The 24413-nt window shown below is 37.6% G+C and overlaps 1 protein-coding gene across 5 annotated transcripts in view; it reads left to right on the forward strand.

Moving 5' to 3' along the window:
- CDK7 (cyclin dependent kinase 7) overlaps positions 1-24413 on the forward strand; it is a 46907-nt gene that overhangs the window by 3772 nt on the left and 18722 nt on the right. For 2 of the 5 annotated variants that reach the window (XM_021702190.2, XM_021702181.2), the window contains exons 3-11: positions 3232-3265; positions 4183-4250; positions 5886-5954; positions 8104-8214; positions 9296-9414; positions 10678-10777; positions 18126-18212; positions 19506-19655; positions 22060-22207. In XM_021702190.2, the coding sequence (XP_021557865.1) occupies positions 3232-3265; positions 4183-4250; positions 5886-5954; positions 8104-8214; positions 9296-9414; positions 10678-10777; positions 18126-18212; positions 19506-19655; positions 22060-22207 (886 nt within the window). Of the gene's footprint in view, positions 1-3231; positions 3266-4182; positions 4251-5885; positions 5955-8103; positions 8215-9295; positions 9415-10677; positions 10778-18125; positions 18213-19505; positions 19656-22059; positions 22208-22604; positions 22765-24413 lie in introns of those variants that run through there. The other 3 variants (XM_021702172.1, XM_021702198.2, XM_044916879.1) reach the window with 3 other exon arrangements.

The following is a 24413-nucleotide window of genomic DNA, read 5'->3' on the forward strand; positions in this document are numbered from 1 at the left end:
AGGGAGCCCGATGCGGGACTTGATCCCGGGACTCCAGGATCATGACCTGAGCCCAAGGCAGCCGCTTGACCAACTGAGCCACCCAGGCGCCCTATTTTGTTATTTTTTATGTTTTCCCTTTATACAGCCCTACAGACATGCCTGTTTTAGGGAATATACACAATCAGCCTCACCACATATTGTCAGATTGCTCTTCAAAGTGCTTGGACTAGTTTAACCTCCTTCTACATTTTTACCATGTTTGTATTGTCAAATTTTACATTGGTCAGTTACCTGGATCAAAATTGGCATATGATTGTTTCAATTAATATTTCTCTGAATACCAGTTAGATTGATCATCTTTTCTTAGATTTATTGGCTTTTTAGACTTTCTCCTACCGGTTTTTCTGTTAGGGTGCTTAGATTTTTTTCTTCCTGTTGATTAGTGGAATTTTTTATTATATTCTGGACATTGATCCTTTGTCAGAAATCTCCACTTCAGATATCTTCTCCCAGTCTTTGCCTAGACTTTTAGTTTATATATAGTATCTTCTGGGGCACAGAAATGTATAATTCTGTTCTGGTTGAGTTTATCCATTTTTTTGCTTTATGGTTTTCTTTTTTGTCTGCTTGCCACCTCGTTTATTAAGGATTCTATATTCTAAAAATTTTAAAGTATTGCTGTTCACATTTAGGTCTTTATTCCATGTGGAATTAATTTTTCTACTTTGTGTAATATGGCGATCCAATATTTTTTCCTCGCTGTCCCAGCATTATTGATAGTCTGTCCTTTTCCTGGTGAGTTGTAACACAAAGTTCTGCATTAGTTGTAATGCTGAGTTCCAGTATATACTTGGAGCCATTTCTGGGCACACTATTTTTTTCCATTGATTGATTTTTTTTTTTCCCTCCCTGCTCAGATACTATAGTGTATTTAATTACTACTGTCTTTCAAAAGCCTTGAAATCTGATAAGATAAACATACCTGTTTTTCTTCAAAATTATCTCTTGGCTACTTTATCTGCTAGTTGGGAAATTTCAAACAATCAGGAGAATTTGATATGAACTAGGTATTACCTACTGCTATGGCATTATTATTAAGTATGAAAATGGATTTTGAATATGTAAGAAAATGTCCCGTGTTTTAGAGATGCTTACCTAAGTACATGGGGATGAAATGACATGAAATCTCAGGTTTGTTATAAAACATTTTAGCCAGCAGAAAGGGGAGGATGAATAATGAAGTAAGTGTGGCAAAATATTGATAGTTGTTTAATCTGGGTGAGGAAGTAGATGGCTTCGTGAAAACAATGTATTTTTATTGTGTTTATAAAATGTAAAAAATTTTAAAATTGTTCTTAGATCCTTACTTTTCCATATAAAGTTTAGAATTGATTTGTCAGTGTTCTTTAAAAAATGCTGTTGAGCTTTAGATTTGGTTGAACTTAAAAAAAAAATTGACATATTTATGATTACTGAGTCTTGCTATCCATGAATGTGTTGTTTATTTTAGTCTCATTTTTAAGCATGTTTTCATATTGTTTTATTATTTAGTTTTGGAAAGCTTTGCAAATCTTTTGTCAGATTTATTGCTGAGTGCCTTATTTTTTTGGTGTTATAGTAGTTTACCTTTAAGTAAAAAGTTGTGTTTGTAGTATATCGCTGGGAGATATGTATATATTTATTTTTATCTTTTAATCTATTTTTATCATTACCAAGAATCTTATTTTTTTAATTTTAATTCCAGCATAGTTAACATAAAGTGATACATTAGTTTCAGGTGTACAGTACAGTGATTCAGCAATTCTATACATTAGTCAGTGTCCATCATGATGTATAGTCTTAATCCCCTTCACCTATTTCCCCCATCCCCCCACGCCCCTCCCCTCTGATAGCCATCTGTTCTTTGTAGTTAACTGTTTCTTGGTTTGTCTCTTTTCTTTGTTAGTTTTGTTTCTTAAATTCCACATATGAATGAAATCATATGGTATTTGTCTTTCTCTTATTTCACTTAGTGTTATACCCTTTAGATCCATTCGTGTCACAAATGGCAAGATTTCGTTCTTTTTTGTGGCTGAGTAATATTCCATTGTGTGTATGCTGAGTAATATTTCATTGTGTGTGTGTGTGTGTGTATATATATAGCCAAACTACGAAAGCAACCCAAATGTCCATTGAGAGATGAATGGATAAAGATGGACATTTGGGTTGCTTTCATATTTTGGCTATTGTAAATAATGCTACAATAAACATAGGGTGCATATATCTTTTTGAATTAGTGTTTTCGTATTCTTTGGTTATATACCCAGTAGGGGAATTACTGGATCATATGGTAATTACATTTTTAATTTTTTAAGAATCTCCATACTGTTTTCCACTGTGGCTGTACCAGTTTGCATTTAGCTGGGAGATATTTTCATTTTTTTTAAAGATTTTATTTATTTATTTGACAGAGAGAGACACAGAGAGAGAGGGAACACAAGCAGGGGGAGTGGGAGAGGGAGAAGCAGGCTTTCCGCCGAGCAGGGAGCCCGATGCGGGGCTTTATCCCAGGACCCTGGGATCATGACCTGAGCCGAAGGCAGACGCTTAACAACTGAGCCACCCAGGTGCCCCTGGGAGATATTTTTAAAGGTAGAATAGCTGTGTTTTTCCAGAAGTAATTTTTTTTTTTTTTTTGTATTTTTGGTTACATGTAGTCATTATATAAAGCAGTGAGTAAGAGACTGGTGTAAGCCTGAACCTATTAATGCAATTTGTTGTGCTTTTTTTGTTTTGTTTTGTTATGTGTATTAATAGTAACAGTTTAACCATATCGATTATAATTTGTAATTTTGGTTTTTGGAAAATGTGTTCCCTAAGAACATGTTGTTGGGCATATTAAACATGTTATGTTTATATGTCATATTTTTCCTCCCAAGTAGGCTAACTTGAAGTGATTTTTTGTTGTTGTTTATTAGTCAGCATTCCCTCAGTTACTTTTGTACGTTGAATCTTGCAAAGATAAAGGAGACATTTATTTTCTTAATTCCATTACTTGAATGTAATTCAAAAACTAAGGGGCAAGGAATGATAGGTACTTGGTCCTTTCTTATATTGTTAATTTTGGCTTTCAAATTCATGATTTCCACTCCCTTCTTGCATATAAGTTGCTACGTGTTTTTACTGTGGCTAAGTTTCTGAAGTGTTTATATGTTATGAATTAAGTGTAAATAATTTAACATTTTTAATGTATTTGGGTTCCCCCCCCAGATTAAACTTGGACATAGATCAGAAGCTAAAGATGGTGAGTACTCCATGTAATCTGACAGAACAGGAAAAGTTTTTATTCTCAGTAAGGAAGTTAGCAACGTATTAGAGTTATGAGTGGTTCTAGATAGAGTTATTGCAGGGTGATAGAAGAGTAAACTCAGGATAGAGACAGGATATTTATGATATCTACCATTTGGATGTTAAGAGTCCTGTAAGTCATCCAAGTCATCTGAGTAAATGTAAGGCAACAAGGTTATTAGTGGCTTGTTTTGCTGTCTTCATTACTCTTTAAGGTGTTGCAAGCAGTTGTTTTATTCTTTTTCTGAGCTTCTAATTACTTTGAAAATTCAGGATACAACTTCATGGAAGTACAGAAAGCTCACACTGAAATAGATGAATGGAAGAAAACATGGTTTTACCCTTCCTCCATAGCATTTTGTACTAGTATGCTAAGTCTTGTTTAGTCATCAAGAACTAGTTTTTATAAAAAGGACGCTTCTTCTATTTAACACTACCACATCTTATTTTTAATTTTGAGTTTTGTCCTTTGTATTGGGAAAGATATTGTCTTACCACTACTTTGTTGTTAGCATCAAGAATCTGTTTCTAAAAAAAAAAGAATCTGTTTCTAACATAATGCGAGAAAGAGGAAGCTGTTGACTTATTGCTTTAATGTTACACACTATCACATTGTTATTCCAGCAGTCTTCTCAAGTGATATGGTATAAAGTGAATACTTTTTATAACCATTTATCATAGTCATTGTTAAGCTATTTTGAAAATGAAGTAATATAAAAGAAAACCAGATATCAAAAAAAATTGTCAAAATAGTCCTTATTTTTCTTATATTCACTGCTATTTCCTGAAAGACTAACCTATCCCCAAAAATATGTTTATAAGATTTGAGATGTCAGAATTATTTTTCACATTGTGCTTTGCCTTTTCATGTAGGTATAAATAGAACAGCCTTAAGAGAGATAAAATTATTACAGGAGCTAAGTCATCCAAATATAATTGGTGTGAGTATGATCTAAGTTGTTTCTGGGATTTGGGACCCTGTCATTTCTTTCTTTCTTTTTTTTTTTTTTTTAAGATTTTATTTATTTGACAGAGAGAGAGCACAAGTAGGCAGAGTGGTAGACAGAGGGAGAAGGAGAAGCAGGCTCCCTCCTGAGCAGGGAGCCCGATGCGGGGCTCGATCCCAGCACCCTGGGATCATGACCTGAGCCGAAGGCAGACGCTTAACGACTGAGCCACCCAGGCGCCCTGGGACCCTGTCATTTCTGAATGTGGTAAATGTTGATTGAAAGCTCAGCAAGATGAATTATTTTAGGTGAACCTTTCAAAAAAGCGTAAAAGTTTATCAGGCTAATATGTACTTTCTATTCTAATTGATACTGTAGGCAGTGTCTTTATTTATTCTTATTATTTTTTAAGATTTTATTTATTTTGAGAGAGAGAGGGAGAGAGTCTGCACAAGCAGGGGGGAGGGGCAGAGGGAGAAGCAGACTCCCGCTGAGCAGGGAACCCGAACGTGGGACTCCATCCCAGGATCCTGGGGTCATTACCTGAACCAAAGGCAGACACTTAACCGACTGAGTCACCCAGGCATCCCTAGGCAGTGTCTTTAAAGCTATACAGCTGATGAAATAAATTTAGTATTGGCATACAGCCTAATTTTGTCAAAAATCATTTTGAAGCGTAGAGAGCCCTAGCATGCATAAGATCTTGAGTAAGCTCCCCTACAACTTGGTGCCATAATTCCACCTCAGAGGGTTGTGGTGAGACTACTTAATTGATTGAATGCATGTAAAGTACCTGGAAATAGAGCCTGGCATAGAGGGTGCACACAATGAATGATAGCTGCCACTGCTGTTTATAGGATTTTCTTAAATACTGAGCACAGAATTGGAGACTGAGATGAGGTTTTCATTAATTTACTTCTTAATTATAACTCAAAATTTTGGAGGAGAGCTTAAGTATTTAGTGACTTTTTATTTTTATTTATTTATTTATTTTTAAAGATTTTATTTATTTATTTGACAGAAACACAGCGAGAGAGGGAACACAAGCAGAGGGAGTAGGAGAGGGAGAAGCAGGCTCCCTGCTGAGCAGGGAGCCCGATGCGGGGCTCGATCCCAGCATCCTGGGATCATGACCTGAGCTGAAGGCAGACGTTTCATGACTGAGCCACCCAGGTGCCCCGACTTTTTAAAAATAGTAACGTTTAGGTGCACCTAGGTGGCTCAGTTGGTTATTAGGTGTCTGACTTTGGCTCAGGTCATGATCTTTGAGTCCTGGAATGGAGCCCGGCATCAGGCTCCCGGTTCAGTGGGGAGTCAGCTTCTCCCTCTTCCTCTGCCCCTCCCCCTGCTTGTGCTCTCTGTCTCGCTCTCTCAAATAAATAAAGAACATCTTTAAAAAAAATAAAGTTTAGTATTTTTGTGCTTCAAATTACTAATTCCTAGCAAGAAAAAGGATAAGTGTCAAATTTAATAAAATAATTCAAATTTAGCAGGGAATTATCAGCAGGCCACATGCTTGTTTAAATTTTTAAAGATTAGTTGGTATAATATTTTTGAGTATTTTATGGAAAAATCACATTTTATTTATTTATTTATTTATTTATTTATTTATTTATTTTTGCTTTGCAGCTCCTTGATGCTTTTGGACATAAATCTAATATTAGCCTTGTCTTTGATTTTATGGAAACTGATCTAGAGGTAAGATTAAGATTCCCAGAGGACTTTCTTTTCTCTTTTTATCAAAAGAGAACCTAAATGTTTATTTCCTTTTCTCTTCTGAATCATTTAGCCCAGTGTTAAATATAGAGATTGGGATTTCAAAGCATTTCTGTCTGCCAAGTTCCCTATACCGTTATTGACATTATTTTTAAAGAAATGAATATTAGGCCTTTGAGAATTTAGAGTTCCTTTTCCATATTATCACAGAATATCCTCCTTTTGAAAACCAAGTTTTTTGTTTTATTTTTGAGAAAATAAGATCTTATGCTTTTCCTTAATACTAATTGAATCTCAAAAACTGACAATTCAAGGATGTTGAACAACTGAAATTCTCATACAGTGCTGGTGAGAATGCAAAATGGTGCAGCCAGTTTGGAAAATAGTTTCTTAAACAGTTAAATACACAGCTAAAGAACGATCTGGCCATACCACTGCCAGGTGTTTATCTAAGAGAAACCAAAATATGTCCACACAGAAATCTGTTGGTACATAGATGTTCAGCTTTATTCATTATTGCCCAAACTGGAAACAATTCAAATACCTTTCATCTAGTGAATGTATAAACAAACTGTGGTATAGCTATAAAATGGAATACTGTTTGGGGATAAAAAGAAATGAACTGCCCATACATAAAATAGTATAGAGGAATCTCAAATGTTTTGTGCTAAATGAAAGAACTCAGGCTCAAAAGGCTATATATTGTATGATTCCATTTATATGATGTTCTGGAAAAGGTGAAGCTAAAGAAACAGATCAGATCAGTGGTGGCCAGGGTTGGGAGTAGAAGAAAGTATTGGGTATAGAGGGGCCTGAGGCGATTGGGGTGGGGGTGGGAGTTAAAGAACTCTATCTTGATTATGGTAGTGGTTACACAACTGGATGTCTTTGTTAAAACTCATGGAACTCTGCACTGAAAAGGGCATATTTTGCCTAAATCTGATTTCTTTCTTTTCTTTTTTTTTTGTAAATGGGATTGTTCTCTTAATTTCTCTCTCTCTCTCTTTTTTTTTTTAAAGATTTTATTTATTTGACAGATAGAGACATAGCAAGAGAGGGAACACAAGCAGGGGGAGTGGGGAGAGGGAGAAGCAGGCTTCCCGCCGAGCAGGGAGCCCAATGTGGGGCTCGATCCCAGGACCCTGGGATCATGACTTGAGCCGAAGGCAGATGCTTAACGGCTGAGCCACCCAGGCACCCCTCTTTTAATTTCTCTTACTGTTACTTCATTATTAGTATATAGAAATGCAACAGATTTCTGTATATTGATTTTGTATCTTGCAACCTTACTGAATTCATTGATCAGTTCTAGTGGGTTTTTTGGTGGAGTTTTTAGCGTTTTCTATATAAATCATTGTCATCTGCAAATAGTGAAAGTTTTACTTCTTTACAATTTGGATACCTTTTATCTAAATCTGATTTCTAAAAGAAAATGGGAACTTTTAGCTAATATAAGTTGTAAGTTTAGGAATAAACTGGCTTTAAGCACAGTTCTCAGATAATGCCATGAGAACTTAGTCTTGCACTTTAACTCAGCTCTGTTTTCTTCTTTGTTTCCCCTTCCTTCATGGGCATAATTTCTCAATATAGTGGCTCAGGCACCTCATGCTTATATCCTTAAGAGTTTAATAATCTGTAAGGAAAGAAGGTGATTTGTTCGCTTTGATTCTAGCAGAAGTATTTGGCCTGTTTGATTAGCTCGGCTTGGATCACATGTCCATCCCTAAACCAATCTTCTGGACAGTAGGCTTCAGTGTGGTGGTTGGCTATGCGGGAGTCATGTATCTACCTCTAGAGGCCACAGGTCGTGGTCAGTCCTATTTTAACCAGGTGGTTTCCCAGAGGAATGCTGAATGCTATTATCAGAAGGGGCTGTACATTGTCAGGCAAGCAAAACAACAGATGTTCAGTATGTTAGTGCCTTTTACAAAGAAGTAAGCGAGAAAGCACCAGGAGAGATACTTTCCCTAACCATATAACTGGAAATTCTGACAGTGCCTCCTAAGGGGAGAGTTAGGCAGTGTTTCTTGAGATTCTCCTGTATGGTAGATAAATTCATTTTATGTCTGTATGTGATTTTATATGGTGTGATTTATTTGGAATAATTGTATATTATGTACTGGATTTACAGGTTATAATAAAGGATAATAGTCTTGTGCTGACACCATCACACATCAAAGCCTACATGCTGATGACTCTTCAAGGGTTAGAATATTTACATCAACATTGGATTCTACATAGGGTAAGGTTTTTAACCAAGTATGATTGATTCTTTATGTTTTAGTCAAGTTTTATATAGTCAGTTATTACATAAATAGTCTAAATATGTATATTGTTAAAATAAAAATAGAGCCAGGCCATTTTTTCCCACCTTCCTCTGGGTGTTCCCTTCAGTTGTTCCACCAGGTGGTGACATGAAGACTCTAAAATACTATGTAAAATTTAGAAATGGAAGAGACCCAGTTCTTCATTTTTTTCATAGGTGAAGAGCTAAGTTGCTACATCACCTGACCAAGGTTACATATATTTTTTCAAGGTCAGTAGCTGGTAACTGACAGTATTGGAATCTACATTTTTGGCTTTAAGTCCGGTGTTCTTGTGCTATACTTATACTGTTGTGACAGAAGAAAAATATAGCGAGAGTCTGGATTAAATTATACAATGCTAAAATATTTTTAGAAAAAAAATATTTCTAGTAACTCTAAAATTTTAGGAAGTAATGAAAGTTTCTGAAATGGTTGAGTCAATGTTAGAAACATTCAGCTATTGAAACAAGGCTGAAAATCTCAATAGGTAGATGTTCTTAGGCACTCTATTTAGATAAATTGCTAAGAATATATAATTTATAGTCCGTAATTCTCAGACCTTAAACTTGGAATCCCTTTTAGGTTATTGTTAGTATCTTTTTAGTATAGATTTTGAGGAATATATTCCTCATCCTCTGTAAGTGCATAATATTTTTATTTACTGAAGTTAATATGTATTACTCTTAATAAATAGCAGCAACTGTTTATTGAGTTCTTAGTCACTACAGTAGGCTCTTTATAGAAAAATGTTAAATTTAATTCTCACAGCAACCCTATGAAGTAGGTAAATTGAAGCTCAGTGACCCAAGATCTTGATCCAAGGTCTCACTAAGTAATATAACCAATCTTATTTTGCTTTGGTAAGATTTTAACGTCAATGAAAAAAATACTGATTATTGTTTAAATTTAGGGTTTTACCCTATTTTTTGCAAAGTTTAAAGTGAAGCCAACTAAATATATCATTATGGTATTCTCTCTCACCTGCGTACTTGTTTATTTAAAACCTCAATGATACAGGATCTAAAACCAAACAACTTGTTGCTAGATGAAAATGGAGTTCTAAAACTGGCAGATTTTGGCCTGGCCAAATCATTTGGGAGCCCCAATAGAGCTTATACACATCAGGTTGTAACCAGGTAAGAATCACTTAAAAAACTGAAAGTTTATATTGTGCAGGATTAATTTGTTTTTTAATTTTTTAAAGATTTTATTTATTTATTTGAGAGAGCATGAGCATGGGGGAAGAGGCAGAGGGAGAGGGAGATGCAGACTCCCTGCTGAGCAGGGAGTCTGATGTGGGACTTGATCCCAGGACCCTGAGATCATGACCTGAGCTGAAGACAGACGTTTAACCCGACTGAGCCACCCAGCCATCCCTGTTTGGCTTTTTTTTTTGTTTTAAGTAAGCTCTATGTAGGCCTAAGGTGGAGTTTGAACTCAGGACCCTGAGATCAAGAGTCACATGTTGTACCAACTGAGCCAGCCAGGCACCCCCTGCAAGGGTTTAAAAGGATAAGAAAATAGGAATTGGAGACAGTAAGAACAGACAGCTTTTCAGAATAACCAGAAAATGTGGAGGTAGCTGTTAGAGGAAGTTGGGCCTAAAGAAGTTTTTCTTGTTTGTTACTTTGTTTTTTAGTTTATTTTTTAAGGCTGAAGAAATTATGGTATGTTCGAATGTTAGTGGGAAAAGTCTAGTGAAGAAGAAAACATTGATGTAGGAGACAGAGAATTTCAGTATCTTTGAAAATGGTACCATGCTACCTGGTTCCCCAAGTTGACATATTAGCATTAAAACAGTTTAGGACAGTTCATCTGTAGTTGGGAAAGGCAGACTGTGTGAATTATAAATGACCATAGGTGAGTCCATGGAAATTTTTTTTCTTTTTCCCTTTTTTTTTTCCCCATTACTTGGATTTTTTTTCAGTGAAGTCGGAAGTAAGGTCATTGGCTTAGAGGAAGAATGGTGTTGAGAGTTTCAGGAGAGAGAAGGTGTTAATCATCTATGATTGGGAGAGTAAATGGACCAAGGATGTGTATAATCTTCAGTATAGAACTGCTTGTTTTTGTTTTGTTTTTTTTAAGATTTTTTATTTATTTATTCATCAGAGAAGAGAGGCAGAGGCAGAGGGAAAAGCAGGCTCCCCATTGAGCAGGGCGCCCGATGCAGGACTTGAGCCCAGGACCTGGGATCATGACCCGAGCCAAAGGCAGACGCTTAACCAACTGAACCACCCAGGAGCCCTGGAACTGCTTGGTTTTATAGCCAGTTTTTCTTGAGTTAATATATCCATAAAAGTGAATTTCATCAGTGGGATGATGTTTTGCTGAGGAGTTTTCTCCAAGAAATACTTTAATAATTCCATTTTAAGATTACATTATTTTTTTTTGTTCTTCAGGTGGTATCGGGCCCCTGAGTTACTCTTTGGAGCTAGAATGTATGGTGTAGGTGTGGACATGTGGGCTGTTGGCTGTATATTAGCAGAGCTGCTTCTAAGGGTAAGTCTAGGATTGATGTATACACTACAATATTGTAATAGCTATTTGTATAACTTGTGTAAGAATTATCTTCCCATAGATAATTCTTAGAGAGGAGCACCATTCTTCCAAAAATGGCCAAAAAAACAGACCATTTTAAAAAAAAGCCACCTCCTCCAAAGCAAACCTTTTTGTTAATGTGAGATGAGAAGACCTCTCATTGAGGACAATAAAGATTTTATTATAACTCGTTTCTATAATCTAAAATAAAATTATAATAAAACTCATCAGGCTGTAATATTGTAACATCTTTGCTGTAACTAAAAGTGTTAGGATGCACTTTTGTAGTCCTGGGACATTTTTGTTTGGGGCTGTTAAAAATTACACTTTAGGAGATATGTAACACCAGCCACCACAGCTGCATTCTCAGCAGAGTGTGTGTAAGATTATTTTAGTCCTGTTCAAACTAAGTAGATGTGGTGGTCCTGTAGCATTTCTCTGGACTGGAACCATCTTAAAATAAAACATCGTTTCGCTACCCGCACTGGAGAGAAAGATGGTGCCTTAGAGACTTTTCTTGAGCTATAAAGTTTAGTTTAGCCTTTCTGAATGATGAAGGCAAAGGAATATTGGGGAATCCTTCTGAAGCTGAGAGTGTTTTCCTCCCTGCCTTCCAGTTTCCAACCCCTACTCTTCTCCTCAAGTGATACGTATTTAAAGAAATGTGAACCCGAGACATAAAAATACAGGTTTTTAGTTCCTTGAACACAGAAAATAGCTTCTATATGCCACAAAGAAAAGTTACCTTCTCAAACATCTTTTTTAGTTTGGTGTGAGTTCTCTGCATCATTTGGAGAAGCTTGCTCCTCTGGGTGCTTGCAGAAGAAACACACATTTAGATTTGAAGATGAATAGTAATCCCTGTGCTAGTGATGGGTCCTGTGGATGAGCTGTGTGACAGCTCTGCTACTCACGAAAACACAGAGTTTACATTTGAGAATCTGTCAGCTCCCCCAAACACAGTTCATTCATTACCAAGATATAACCATAGCCCCTGGGGCACCTGGATGGCTCAGTCTTTGGGTGTCTGCCTTCGGCTCAGGTCATGATCCCAGGGTCCTGGGATCGAGCCCTGCATCAGGGTCCGTGCTCCACGGGAAGCCTGCTTCTCCCTCTCCCACTCCCCCTGCTTGTGTTCCCTCTCTCACTGTGTCTCTCTCTGTCAAATAAATAAAATCTTTAAAAAAAAAAAATAGCCCCTAATGTTATGAATTATCATTCCATTGAGAAAGTAAGTGGAGAGAGACAAGTTAAAAATGAACAGGGGCGCCTGGGTGGCTCAGTCATTAAGCGTCTGCTTTCGGCTCAGGTCATGATCCCGGGGTCCTGGGATCGAGCCCCACATCGGGCTCCTTGCTCGGCAGGGAGTCTGCTTCTCCCTCTCCCACTCCTCCTGCTTGTTCCCTCTCTTGCTGTCTCTCTCTCTCTCTGTCAATTAAATAAATAAATAAAATCTTTAAAAAAAAAAACAAAACAGGTTGGAGGGGCGCCTTAGTGTCTCAGTTAAGTGTCCGACTCTTGATTTCAGTTCAGTTCATTATCTTAGGGTCGTGTGGAGCCTGCTTGGGATTCTCTTTCTCTCTCTACCCCTCCCCACCCTTGTCCCGCTGTTCACACTCTCTTTCATTCTTTTTTTTTATTTAAGATTTTATTTATTTGAGAGAGAGAGTACTAGCAGGGGTGAGGGGGAGAGGGAGAACAGATTCCCTGCTGAGCAGGGAGCCTGATGTGGGACTTGATGCCAGGACCCCGGGATCATGAGCTGAAGGTGGCTGCTTAACCGACTGAGCCACCCAGGCGCCCAAGTGATAATTATATCTTAAAGATTTTCAATATGGCAGGGCAAAAACTCCCCCCCTCACCCTTATAAATTATCTTGAAAAAGGTATATAAATGCCATGTTTGAAACTAGGAGATGCCCATAATACTATGCCAGAAGATGTAAAACCAGAAATGAAGGCGGCTTAAATTTTACAGAAAAAGAAGCCAACTAGAGGCAGTTTTGGCTTGGCACACAGAATGCTAAAGTTGCTTAGTTATTGAGAAGCACCTGTGATCATTGATGACAATAGTGAGGTATAAGACTAAAAACTGGGTTGGTCAAAAAAAAATTGTATATGGGCAGTTAATACCAGGGTCCCTCTACACAGCTAGGTCACTTCCCTTTGTCCAGCTGTACTTCCACCTTATTTATACCTCCACTAGAGACAGGTTTATTTTCTAAAGAAATTGAAACACAAATCTCCAGACATAGCCATTCTTAGACACAGTGGAGGATGTGGGTGAAAACATGCAAATTACATAAAAGTCTGTATACTGAACAGTAAAACCTTCAATGTAGGTCCCTGCTCAGCTCCCAGAACGCTGGTAGCCTTTATAATAAGCTGTAGTAACTCTTTAACCCAGGCAAAAGATTAGAGGATCCTTTACTGGAAGAACTGAGTGGCCCCAGAGAATAGATCCACAGATAACTGGCATTAAACTCCCCACCCAGTCTTTCTAGAGAAAGCCTCTGAGTTCTAATCAATGTTTTTAATACCTTACCCTTGAATGGTTAGTCAGTGATTACCACATAGTTATCAAGGCTTTCCAGATACTTAATGAAGGCTTCCAGCATGTAGGAATTATAAGGTAACTGACAAGAATCATTAGATATGGGATGCCTGGGTGGCTCAGTCGGTTAAGTGTCTGCCTTCAGCGCAGGTCATGATCCCAGGGTCCCGCTCCGGCTCCCTGCTCAGCGGGGAGTCTGCTTCTCCCTCTCCCTCTGCCCCTCTCCCTGCTCATGCTCTCTCTCTCACTCTCTTTCAAATAAATAAAATCTTTTAAAAAATAAATAAAAAAGAAACTTGGGAAAAATAGGTAGCAGGAGAAAATTAACCCTCCACCCCTACCACACCTTCAGAGAACTAAGAGAATATACTGCATCTGTAAAACAAGAACATGATGCTCTATTACTAAAGGAACAGTCAAAGAATAAGGGATACTTGAAAATTTCCACATAGGGTAACTAAAAGCAAATAGAAACAGTGGAAAGATTGGAAAATTAGCTAAAGAATTCTTTCATCAAGTAGGACCAAAAAATAAAACTAGCAGATTGATCCAGGATTGATCCTAGAATATAACAAAAAAGAACAAAGAAAATGTAAGATAGGAAATTCACAAGACAATAGCTCAGCATTGGTGGATATGAATTGACTTATCAAGTACCAAAAAGACTCTGCACGGTGAATGAAAAAAGACCCATGCCAAGGCATATTGTGAAATTTCAGAGTACCAGAGTATAAGAAAAATACTTTATTTCCACAGAGAGGAAAACCAGAGAGCTTACATAGAAACCATAATGAAGGATTAGGGAAAAGAATGGCATCTGACTTCTCAATAGTAACACTGAAATCTGGAAGACAATAGAACACATTGTGGAGGAAAATAATTTTCAACCCAGAATTTTATGCCCTTTTGTATTTTCAGTTAGCTTTGAGAATAAATACAATTTATAACACTAAAAATTTTACATCTGCTTCCTTTCTTAGGAATTTATTGGAAGCTGTGCTCACTATTACATGACAGTAAATCAAGAGAAAGATGTGGGATCCCGAGGGGCGCCTGAGTGGCTCAGTAGGTTAACCGTCTGCCTTCGGCTCAGGTCATGATCCCAGAGTCCTGGGATTGAGCCCCACGTTGGGCTCCCTGCTCAGTGTGGAACCTGCTTCTCCCTCTCCTCCCCACCTGTGTGCTCTCTGTCACTGTCCCTCTCTCTCCAATAGATAAAATCTTTAAAAAAAAAAAAGAAAGATGTAGGATCCCAAGAACATGAGATTGAGTACAGAAAAGGGGTGAATAGAATTTCTCATTTAATAGTGAAAGGAAGTTCTGAGGAAGCAGGTGTGCATCAGGCCCAGAAAGCAACTAGTCCAGATTGAAGCATAAGGGATGAGAGTTTCAGCAGGGGAGTCTCTGGGGAGAAAAATGAGCCTCAGTGTGCCCACCAACAAGCTTCAACAGTTTTTAACACATGACCAGCTTTATTTTATAATTCTCTCACACCACATTTTTTTTTTGCCACAAATCCCAGATATCATGCTATTTTCTTCATACTACTATGTCTCTAAAAGATAAGAATTTTTTTTATTATGACTACAATACCATTATCATCTCAAGAAAAGGAAGGATGATAAATCAATTCTAGTCCGTGTTCAGATTTCCCACTTTTTCTCATAAATGTCTTTTATAGTTGGTTTATTCAAGTTGAGATCCATGATTTTACATCATGGGACGCCTCACTGGCTCAGTTGGAGGAGTGTGTGTTTTTTTTTTTTTTAAGATTTATCTAGAGAGACAGCGTGAGCAGGAACGGCAGAGGAAAAGAGAGAATCTCATGCAGACTCCATGCTGAGTGCAGAGCCCAATGCAGGGCTTGATCTCACAAACCTGAGATCACAACCTGAGCTGAAACCAAGAGTTGGACACTTAACTGACTGCCACACAGGCACCTTGGAGTGTGTGACTCTTGATCTCAGGATCATGAGTTTGAGCCCCACATTGGGTATAGAGATTACGTAAATAAATACTAAAAAAAAATTTTTTTTTTTTACATCATACATACATACATAAAACACCCATCCTTAAAATCTGATTAAATTGCCAGCTTGCCCACAAAATTATAAGGCTATGATGATGAGTGTCCCTTTCTTCAGATCTTTTTTTTTTAAGATTTTATTTATTTATTTGAGAGAGCACAAGTGGAGAGGGGAGCAAAAGGAAAGGGAGCTCAACACGGGGCTTGATCCCAGGAACCTGGAATCATGACCTGAGCTGAAGGCAGATGCTTAACCGATTGAGCCACCCAGGCCCCCCTCTTCAGATCTTACAGTACAATTTGCTTTAGTAGTCTGCAAAGTAGGAGATTATCTTTTGAAGTATGAGAAGAAAGTATTAGCATGCCTAAAAATAGTCATGCAGTGTTAATATAATTTCAGGTTTCTTTTTTTGGGTGCACATTTCATATATACATAATAGTCCAGTGTTATACATAGGGATTGTATTAAATCTGGATCCAGTCAGAAAATAGAAACCACATATTAAAGAGGGAAGTTTAATATTAAGAGTTAACTATGATTAGCTGTTGGAATAATGAAGGATTGACTAATAAAAAGTAAAGAGAGGGGTTCTTGGGTGGTGCGTTTGGTTAAGTGTCTGACTCCTGGTTTCTGCCAGGTTGCAATCTCAGGTATTGGGGCTCTGTGCTCAGCACTGAGTCTGCTTAAGACTCTCTCTCCCTCTGCCTACCCACCCCCCCCACGAGTGCAAGTTCTGTCTCTCGCTAAAATAAATAAATCTTAAAAAGAAAGCAAGCAAAGAGAATATTTTAAAGAATATATGAATAGTCAAAAGGAGCATCCACCCTAGGACTGAGAGCACCCAAGGAAGAGGACGCTGGGACTGAGACCTTGGAAAGGGCACAGTGTGGCACACTGGATGATAGAGAAGTTGCTGTAGAGCTGTGTTGGCAGAACTTGTTGAAAATCTGTCCTCTTACATGCAGAGGAAAGCTATTCTGGGAGAGATGGTTTTCTGGAGGCACTCTGCTACACAACCCTCTGTAGAGGGAAGCGGCTCTGTGCACTGGGCACTGAAGAAGGTGCCCACCATTATGGGAACCTGTTGCTAGAGAAGCTGAGAGTGCCCCAGGAGTCGACTGGGCATATAAGCTAGAACCAGGAAGCAGAAGTCTTCCTATAATGTTTCAGCTGCCAAAAGAAACACATTTAAAGGTCCACATCTGTTTTCTCAGAAAAGGCAAAAAGGGTGAGCTTGGAATAAATTGATAACTGGTAGAGTTAAATGCTTTTTTGACGGGTTGGTGGAGGTGGTGGTAGTGGTCCACAGTAATAGAAATGTTGGAAAGCTGGTACTTGATCTCATCTTCTCATTGAGTTGATAAACTTTCTCAAGGCCTCTAACAGTATGGAAGGCCTCTGTTATTCACAGAGCAAACTCTTTTTTATTCTATGTATTTACGTAGATGTTTGAGAATGAATTGGGAAATAATGTCTGTGTATAGCAAGGATTTTAATTATTTATTAGTTTCTAATTTTTAACTTGTAATCACTTTTCCTTTTAAAGTTTGCATTATACCTCTTCAGAGAAATAGTATGCCAAGATATTATTTAAATAAGATTGTAGGGCGCCCGGGTGGCTCAGTTGGTTGGGCGACTGCCTTGGGCTCAGGTCATGATCCTGGAGTCCCTGGATCGAGTCCCACATCGGACTCCCTGCTCAGCGGGGGGTCTTCTTCTCCCTCTGACCCTCTTCCCTCTCGTGCTCTCTGTCTCTCATTCTCTCTGTCTCAAATAAATAAATAAAATCTTTAAAAATAAAATAAAAATAAAATAAAAAAGATAAATAAATAAGATTGTAATATAGATGTTCTTCTGCCTGGCAACCGTTGCTCCTGTACTTTAGCTAGAATAGTTTTCCTCCGTCTTAACACTTTTCCTCTGGCTAACTCTCATCTTTCAGCTTTCTCTGCTGCTTCTTCTAGGAAGCCTTCCTTGACCTATTAGAGTGGGCTAGGTGCTGTTCTGTGTATGCTAGTATCCTGCTCTCACTGAAAACATCATCTGGCAGATGCCCCTTTAGTTGTATTACCAGCATTCCCTACATGCACCCTACGGGAGAGCAAGGACTGTCTTGTTCACTTTTTTTTAAGTATGCTCCATGCCCAATGTGGAGCCCAGTGTGGGGTTGAACTTGCAACCCTGAGATCAAGACCTGAACTGAGATCAAAAGTTGGACACTCACCTGACTGAGCCACCCAAGTGTCCTTGTCTTGTTCCCTCTTTAAATGCCTAGGGTTTAATTAGTTAGCACAGTACCTATTACATGGTGTTTATTAAAGATCTCTGGAGTGAATAAAATGGGAAACATGATGCTCTTTATTTGGTTAGCAGTGGTAGGATCCAGTGCCACATCTAGTATACCTCAGACTACATTTTGATTTTTGTTAAACAGTTTAGTTTTGTATTTTTTTTAAGATTTTATTTATTTAATAGCCAGAGTGAGACATAGCGAGAGGGGGAACACAAGTAGGGGGAGTGGGAAAGGGAGAAGCAGGCTTCCTGCTGAGCAGGGAGCCCGATGCAGGGCTCAATCCCAGGACCTTGGGATCATGACCTAAGCCGAAGGCAGACGCTTAACCGACTGAGCTACCCAGGTGCCCCACAGTTTAGGTTTTTTATTAAATTTATAGTATTATTTGTGTAACTATTATAAACCACCTTGAAATACCTGCATCTCACTCTTTCAGGTTCCTTTTTTGCCAGGAGATTCAGACCTTGATCAACTAACAAGAATATTTGAAACTTTGGGCACACCAACTGAGGAACAGTGGCCTGTAAGCCTTCATACATGTTCTTTGAAATTTAGTTAGGATTCTTCATGTTGATGTCATGTAGATATTACTTAAATGTATTCATTGTCTTAATTTACTAGTAATATATACTCTGAAAAATTTATATCAAATAGAAAGTTAAAATTGTGGTATACCATCCAGCCTTCTTTGTACATGTTGCCCTTTCTCCATCCCAGTAGTTCCCATTCCAGGGTTAATCACTGTCAATTTGGTGGAAAGTCTCGCTATGAGGATACATATACAAGCACATAAACATAGAGTTGCATTTTCTGTCTTGTCTTAATAAAACTGGGATCATACCATATAATTGTTTTGCAACCAACTTGCTCTTTTTACTTAATATTTATTACTGACCTTTTTCTTTTTAACAGCTGCATGATAATTCATTTGATGGGTATTTCATGTTTATCAACATCTCGGTGGATTTAGGGTGTATTTATAGAATTTTCACCAACAGTTAAGATGTCTCAGTACCATGAATATTTTTAACCCATTACCTTGTCTACAAAAAAGAAAAATCTTGGGTAAAATTTACACCAATTTAAGTTGCTAAATTTTATATATTATAGTTCAGTAAGATAATCTCACTTGTTCATTCTTAAAATTTTTATTTATTTATTTGAGAAAAAGAGCACGAGGAAGGGGGTAGGGGGTCGGGGGTAGGGACAGAGAGAGAGGGAGAAGCAGACTCCCCACTGAGCAGGGAGCCTGATGCAGGACTCCATCCCAGGACCCTGAGATCATGACCTGAGCCAAGGGCAGACACCTAACTGACTGAGCTACTCAGGCACCCCTCACGTGTTTATTCTTAAATTAAAATTGTAAACCTTTAGATTTTCCTAACCCTATTACAGCCCATCTCCTGAGAATAAATACTAGAAAAGAGAAATTTTAATCAGACTCTACCTTCTGATTGAAACTGTGGTAAAAATTTTTTCAAGCTCTGAATAGCTATAGGAATCTCAGCAGGTGTTAGAGGAACCAGTTCAACGTTGCCATAGTGCCAAAATGTGGTCAATCAAGGTTTTGAAGTAAGTCATAGCAGCGTTCACAACACCAGGTCTTCTGCACAAGATTATGAACAAACTGGGCCATGGTTCCAGGATGGAAAGTCCAGTGCCCCGGATGGCCACTGAATCTGACCAAATGATTTCTGACAATGGTGCACAGCAATTCAATGGAAATCATTACATTCTCCATTTGACAGTTTTAGTTCTTCATGTCAGAACTATATGCCTTTCAATCCTTAAGTTTGAATTATAAATATTTTTACAGGACATGTGTAGTCTTCCAGATTTCGTGACATTTAAGAGTTTTCCTGGAATCCCGTTACAACACATCTTCATTGCAGCAGGAGACGACTTGCTAGATCTCATACAAGGCTTATTCTTATTTAACCCATGTACTCGAATTACAGCAACACAGGTATTTTAGCATATCTTTCTTATATTAGGAAATATGAGGATAATCTTAATTCTGGCATAGATAAAATAAAAGTAGAATTTCTTAAGATTTTCTAACATTCTTTAAGTACTGTAAAGATGTGTTTTTGTTTTAAGGAATAACAAATTTTATCTTGTCCCCAGGCTATAAGCTGTTCAGTCTGATATTAAATTACATCAAGCACACATAACAACAGGAGAATTTACTTTTGTTAAGGAACATATAAATATATATTTATTTCATAATTAATTGGCTTTCAAGTAGTTTACCTAGAGAAGAAAAAATAAGGGTTCTGTACTTGTTAAGGTAATGGTTATTTCAATTAGGTTTGTGCTAGCCTAATGCCAAAAGTGTTTTGGTTTTTTTCCCCATGAAGTACAGTCCCAGTATGCATCTTGATCATTGTCATAGTCAGAAAGTGATAATGGGGAAGAAAATAATACAGTTCTTTTCTTTTTTAAAGATTTTATTATTTTATTTTATTTTATTTTTTTTTAGATTTTATTTATTTGAGAGAGAGAGACACAGATAGTGAGATAGAGAGGACAAGTGGGGAGGAGAGGGAGAAGCAGGCTCCCCACAGAGCAGGGAGCCCGATGTGGGACTCAATCCCAGGACCCTGGGATCATGACCTGAGCCGAAGGCAGACGCTTAACGACTGAGCCACCCAGGCGCCCTAAAGATTTTATTTTTAAGTAATCTCTACACCCTACGTGGGGCTCGAACTCAAATCCCCGAGATCAAGAGCTGTGTGCTCTTGTGACTGAACGAGCCAGGCACCCCAAAAATCATATAGTTTTTTTCGTTTTGTTTTTTGTTTTAAGGTTTTATTTATTTGACAGAGAGAGCACAAGCAGGCAGAGCGGTAGACAGAGGGAGAGGGAGAAGTAGGCTCCCTGCTGAGCAGAGAGCCCAACATGCAGCCTGATCCCAGGACCCCGGGATCATGACCTGAGCTGAAGGCAGACACTCAACCAACTGAGCAACCCAGGCACCCCGTATAGTTCTTAATACAACTTATGCTTACAAGAGATTGAAAGATACTGTAAATAGAACAAATACTGATACCCTTGTTTAAGGGAAGTAAGAATCAAACTCAGAAAACATTAGGAAGACCAAGAATATCTGCTCTTATAAAAGAAGGGAGAAATGTTACCAAACAAAAAAATAAAAGCCCTGTGGATTGGGGGGCAAAATCCAATTTCTTTGTTCTCAAAACAAGCACAAAACAAAAAAGGATAATGTCACAAACACTTAAAATTGGAGCAGGGAAATGAAGGAATGCATCACAGTACAATGATTTGGCTTCATAAAGTAAGACTGATTAAAATGAAATGTCACAAGTTTTCATATCTAACACATGATGTTAATGTACAATATACCAAGAATACAAAGTGGATTTTTTTTCACTTAATTTTATTACAGACTACCAAATCACTGTTTACTACATTTATTTCTGTAGGCCATCTCTTTTTGGAAGTACATGATGCTACATTAATACATACATGCTAGATATTTTACCATTAGAATACCTCGTTACCTTTCCATCCATACACATATATTTATTACCTCCATCATAAGAAACTTGAGACTAGGTCAGATTATCTAGAAAGTTGTTTTCATTAATAGTAAAACTCGAAATTTATAGAAAAATACTAGTTGTGACAACTTATGTGGGTTGTGTTTTGATAGAATACATTTTTTAAAATGTGTTCTGGCTTTGTCAAATAAAATCTTTAAAGTAGTGTCTTTTTCTTATGGTAATGGAATTATCAGCTGATCTTAAGCTCTTATATGTCTATTTGTAGTAATGTGCTCATCTAAATTCTTGAAATTAATTTCGTTTTGGAAGTGGGGTATTCACATAGTGTTTTTAATATTCCCCAAATTCTGGAGGTTAGATTTTCTTTTAAGATTTTTTTTGAACAGAGGGAGATCTAGTGAGAGAGGGAACACAAGCAGGGGGAGTGGGAGAGGGAGAAGCAGGCTTCCAGCCAAGCAGGGAGCCCAATGCGCGGGGCTCAATCCCAGGACCCTGGGATCATGACCCGAGCCGAAGGCAGACTCTTTTTTTTTTTTTTTTTTAATTTTTTATTTATTTATTTGAGAGAGAGAGAGAGAAACAGCATGAGAGGGGATAGGGTCAGAGGGAGAAGCAGGCTCCCCGCTGAGCCGGGAGCCCGATGCGGGACTCGATCCCAGGACCCCGGGATCATGACCCGAGCCGAAGGCGGTCGCTCAACCAACTGAGCCACCCAGGCGCCCCCCCGAAGGCAGACTCTTAACGACTGAGCCACCCAGGCGCCCCTGGAGGTTAGATTTCCTTAAACACGGTTCAGATACTCACTTAAAACGCTACTTTCCTTGGTATGTTTCCTTTTTCAAGGCATTGAAAACTAAATATTTCAGTAATCGGCCAGGGCCAACACCTGGATGTCAGCTGCCAAGACCAAACTGTCCATTGGAAACTCTAAAGGAGCAGTCAAATCCAGCTGTAGCAACAAAACGGAAGAGAACACAGGCCTTGGAACAAGGTAAAACTTTCATTTTCATAAGAAATGAATTCAGAAAACTCCAAGTAGGTAATATATAGCTAGTGACCGAGGGGCAGCTAAGAAATGTAGATTGTGAGCTGTTTCATAAGTGTGGTACAGAATGTGGTATTTTAGTGTTATTTGTTTCCACTGAAAATAATTAAATCAAGCTTTTTAAAAGGATATGGGCACTTCTGAGTATACCTCAGAGTTGCGAGAACTTACCAATATGTACCTTATTTTCTTCATAAATTTTTACTGGTATACTGTATGCTTAATGTTAAATAAGTCTTATTAGCAAATCAAAGCAAGTAAAATGAATGTAGTTGGAATGCAGTGACTGGTTAGAATTGCTGTTAAGATTAAATGTGAACAACCTCATTTTTTTTTCACCTAGGAGGATTACCCAAGAAGCTAATTTTTTAGTTACAGAGATCACTGGACAGTATTTTACTACTGAAGGAAATAGTCAAGGCAAATAATGGAGAAATAGTAAACGTTTAGTAAATGCTGTAGAAGGAATTTGTAAATATTCCACACATGTAAAATATGTAAAACTGGATTATTTTTATTAAATGTATTTTAAAACAAACTTAATTCTGATTTTTGGATGAGAGTGCAAAAGTAAGATTAAGTTCAATTCTCTGAAATGTAGAATTGAAAATGCATTAAGGAAACCTTAATAAAAATAATCATCAGTTACTTTGGTGATCTGGCCCACATAGCATCACAGATTTGTAGTAGCAGGGGTAGTATTCAAAAATTGAAGCAGTAGTAGAAATGTAGCATATACCTCCTACCTAGAGTTAACAAATGTTAATATACTGAATAGGAAAAAAAGAAGAAAAAATTACAAATGAAATTGAGGTCCCTTTAATATGTCATTCCATTCTTTTCCTTTTCACCTTCCCGAAAGGAGAGTGACTCTTAGGAAATGAGTGTGTCCTTCCATGATTTTATACTGCTATTTTATAAAAATACGTGTAATAATACACCGTATTGTTTTGGGTCTCAAAATTTTATGAGTGATAGGCTGTACATCTCATAATTTTTTTTACTCAAAACTTTAATTCCTTCCATGTTAATACATATAAATCTAGTTTATTTAATATCCATTTAATATATAAAAATATATATTATGTATATAACACTACCTACTCATGCTTTATGGACTGTTATTTTTCTTGTGCTGTATAAAAATTACCATAAATATAGCAGCTTAAAGTAACACAAATTTACTAGCTCACAGTTCTGTAAGCCAGATGTCTGACCTGGCCCAACTGTGTTTTTTGCATAGGTCAAAATCAAGATGTCAGTTGATCTGAGTTTCTAGGGAAGAATTGGCTTCCAAACTCATTCATTTCGTGTAATTTTAATGCACGTGCTTCTTGTCCTGGTAGCTGTCAGCCAGAGGCCTTTCCCAGCCTAAGGCAGTCCACATGCCTTGTCACATGGTATTCTCCATCTATAAGCCAACAGGTGTGCTTAGAATCTGGTTTCTTTGCTACCAAAAGAGAAAACTCTGCTTTCTTTAAAAAGACAAAATAGACTACATCAGGATTTAAAACTTGTATGTATCAAAGGAGTGATAAGCACAGAGTGAAAAGATGCAAATCATATATCTGATAAGATAGCTCAACAATAAAAAAATATTTAAAAATGGGCAAAGGACTTGAATAGACATTTCACCAAAGATGATATAGAAATGGCCAATAAGCACATGAAAAGATGCTCAACATCACTAATCATTAGGGAAATGCAAGTCAAAACCACAATGAGATATCACTTCATACCAGTTAGGATCTTTACTATCCAAAAAAAAAAAAAAAAAACAAATCCCAGAAAATAACAAGTATTGATGAGGATGTGGAGAAGTTGGGACCCTTGTGCATTATCGGTTGGAATGTAAAATGGTGTCACTGCTGTGGAAAACTTTGGCCTTTCCTTAAAAATTTTTAAAGAGCATTTTCATATGATCTAGCAGTTTCACTTCTGAGTGTATACCCCCCAAGATTAAATGCAGGGTCTCAAATATACACAGTCCCATCAACACTGTATGAAAGGATCTGTTTCACCTCATCATTTCTAGTACTCACATAATCTTTGTGATCTTTGCTAATTTGGTATCTCATTCTAATTTACATTTTTAAAATTTCTACTGTGGTTGAATAGCTCCTCACATTTGCTAACCATATATAATCCCTCT

Source organism: Neomonachus schauinslandi, chromosome 7 (genome assembly GCF_002201575.2).
Source record: "Neomonachus schauinslandi chromosome 7, ASM220157v2, whole genome shotgun sequence".
Taxonomy (NCBI): Eukaryota; Metazoa; Chordata; class Mammalia; order Carnivora; family Phocidae; genus Neomonachus; species Neomonachus schauinslandi.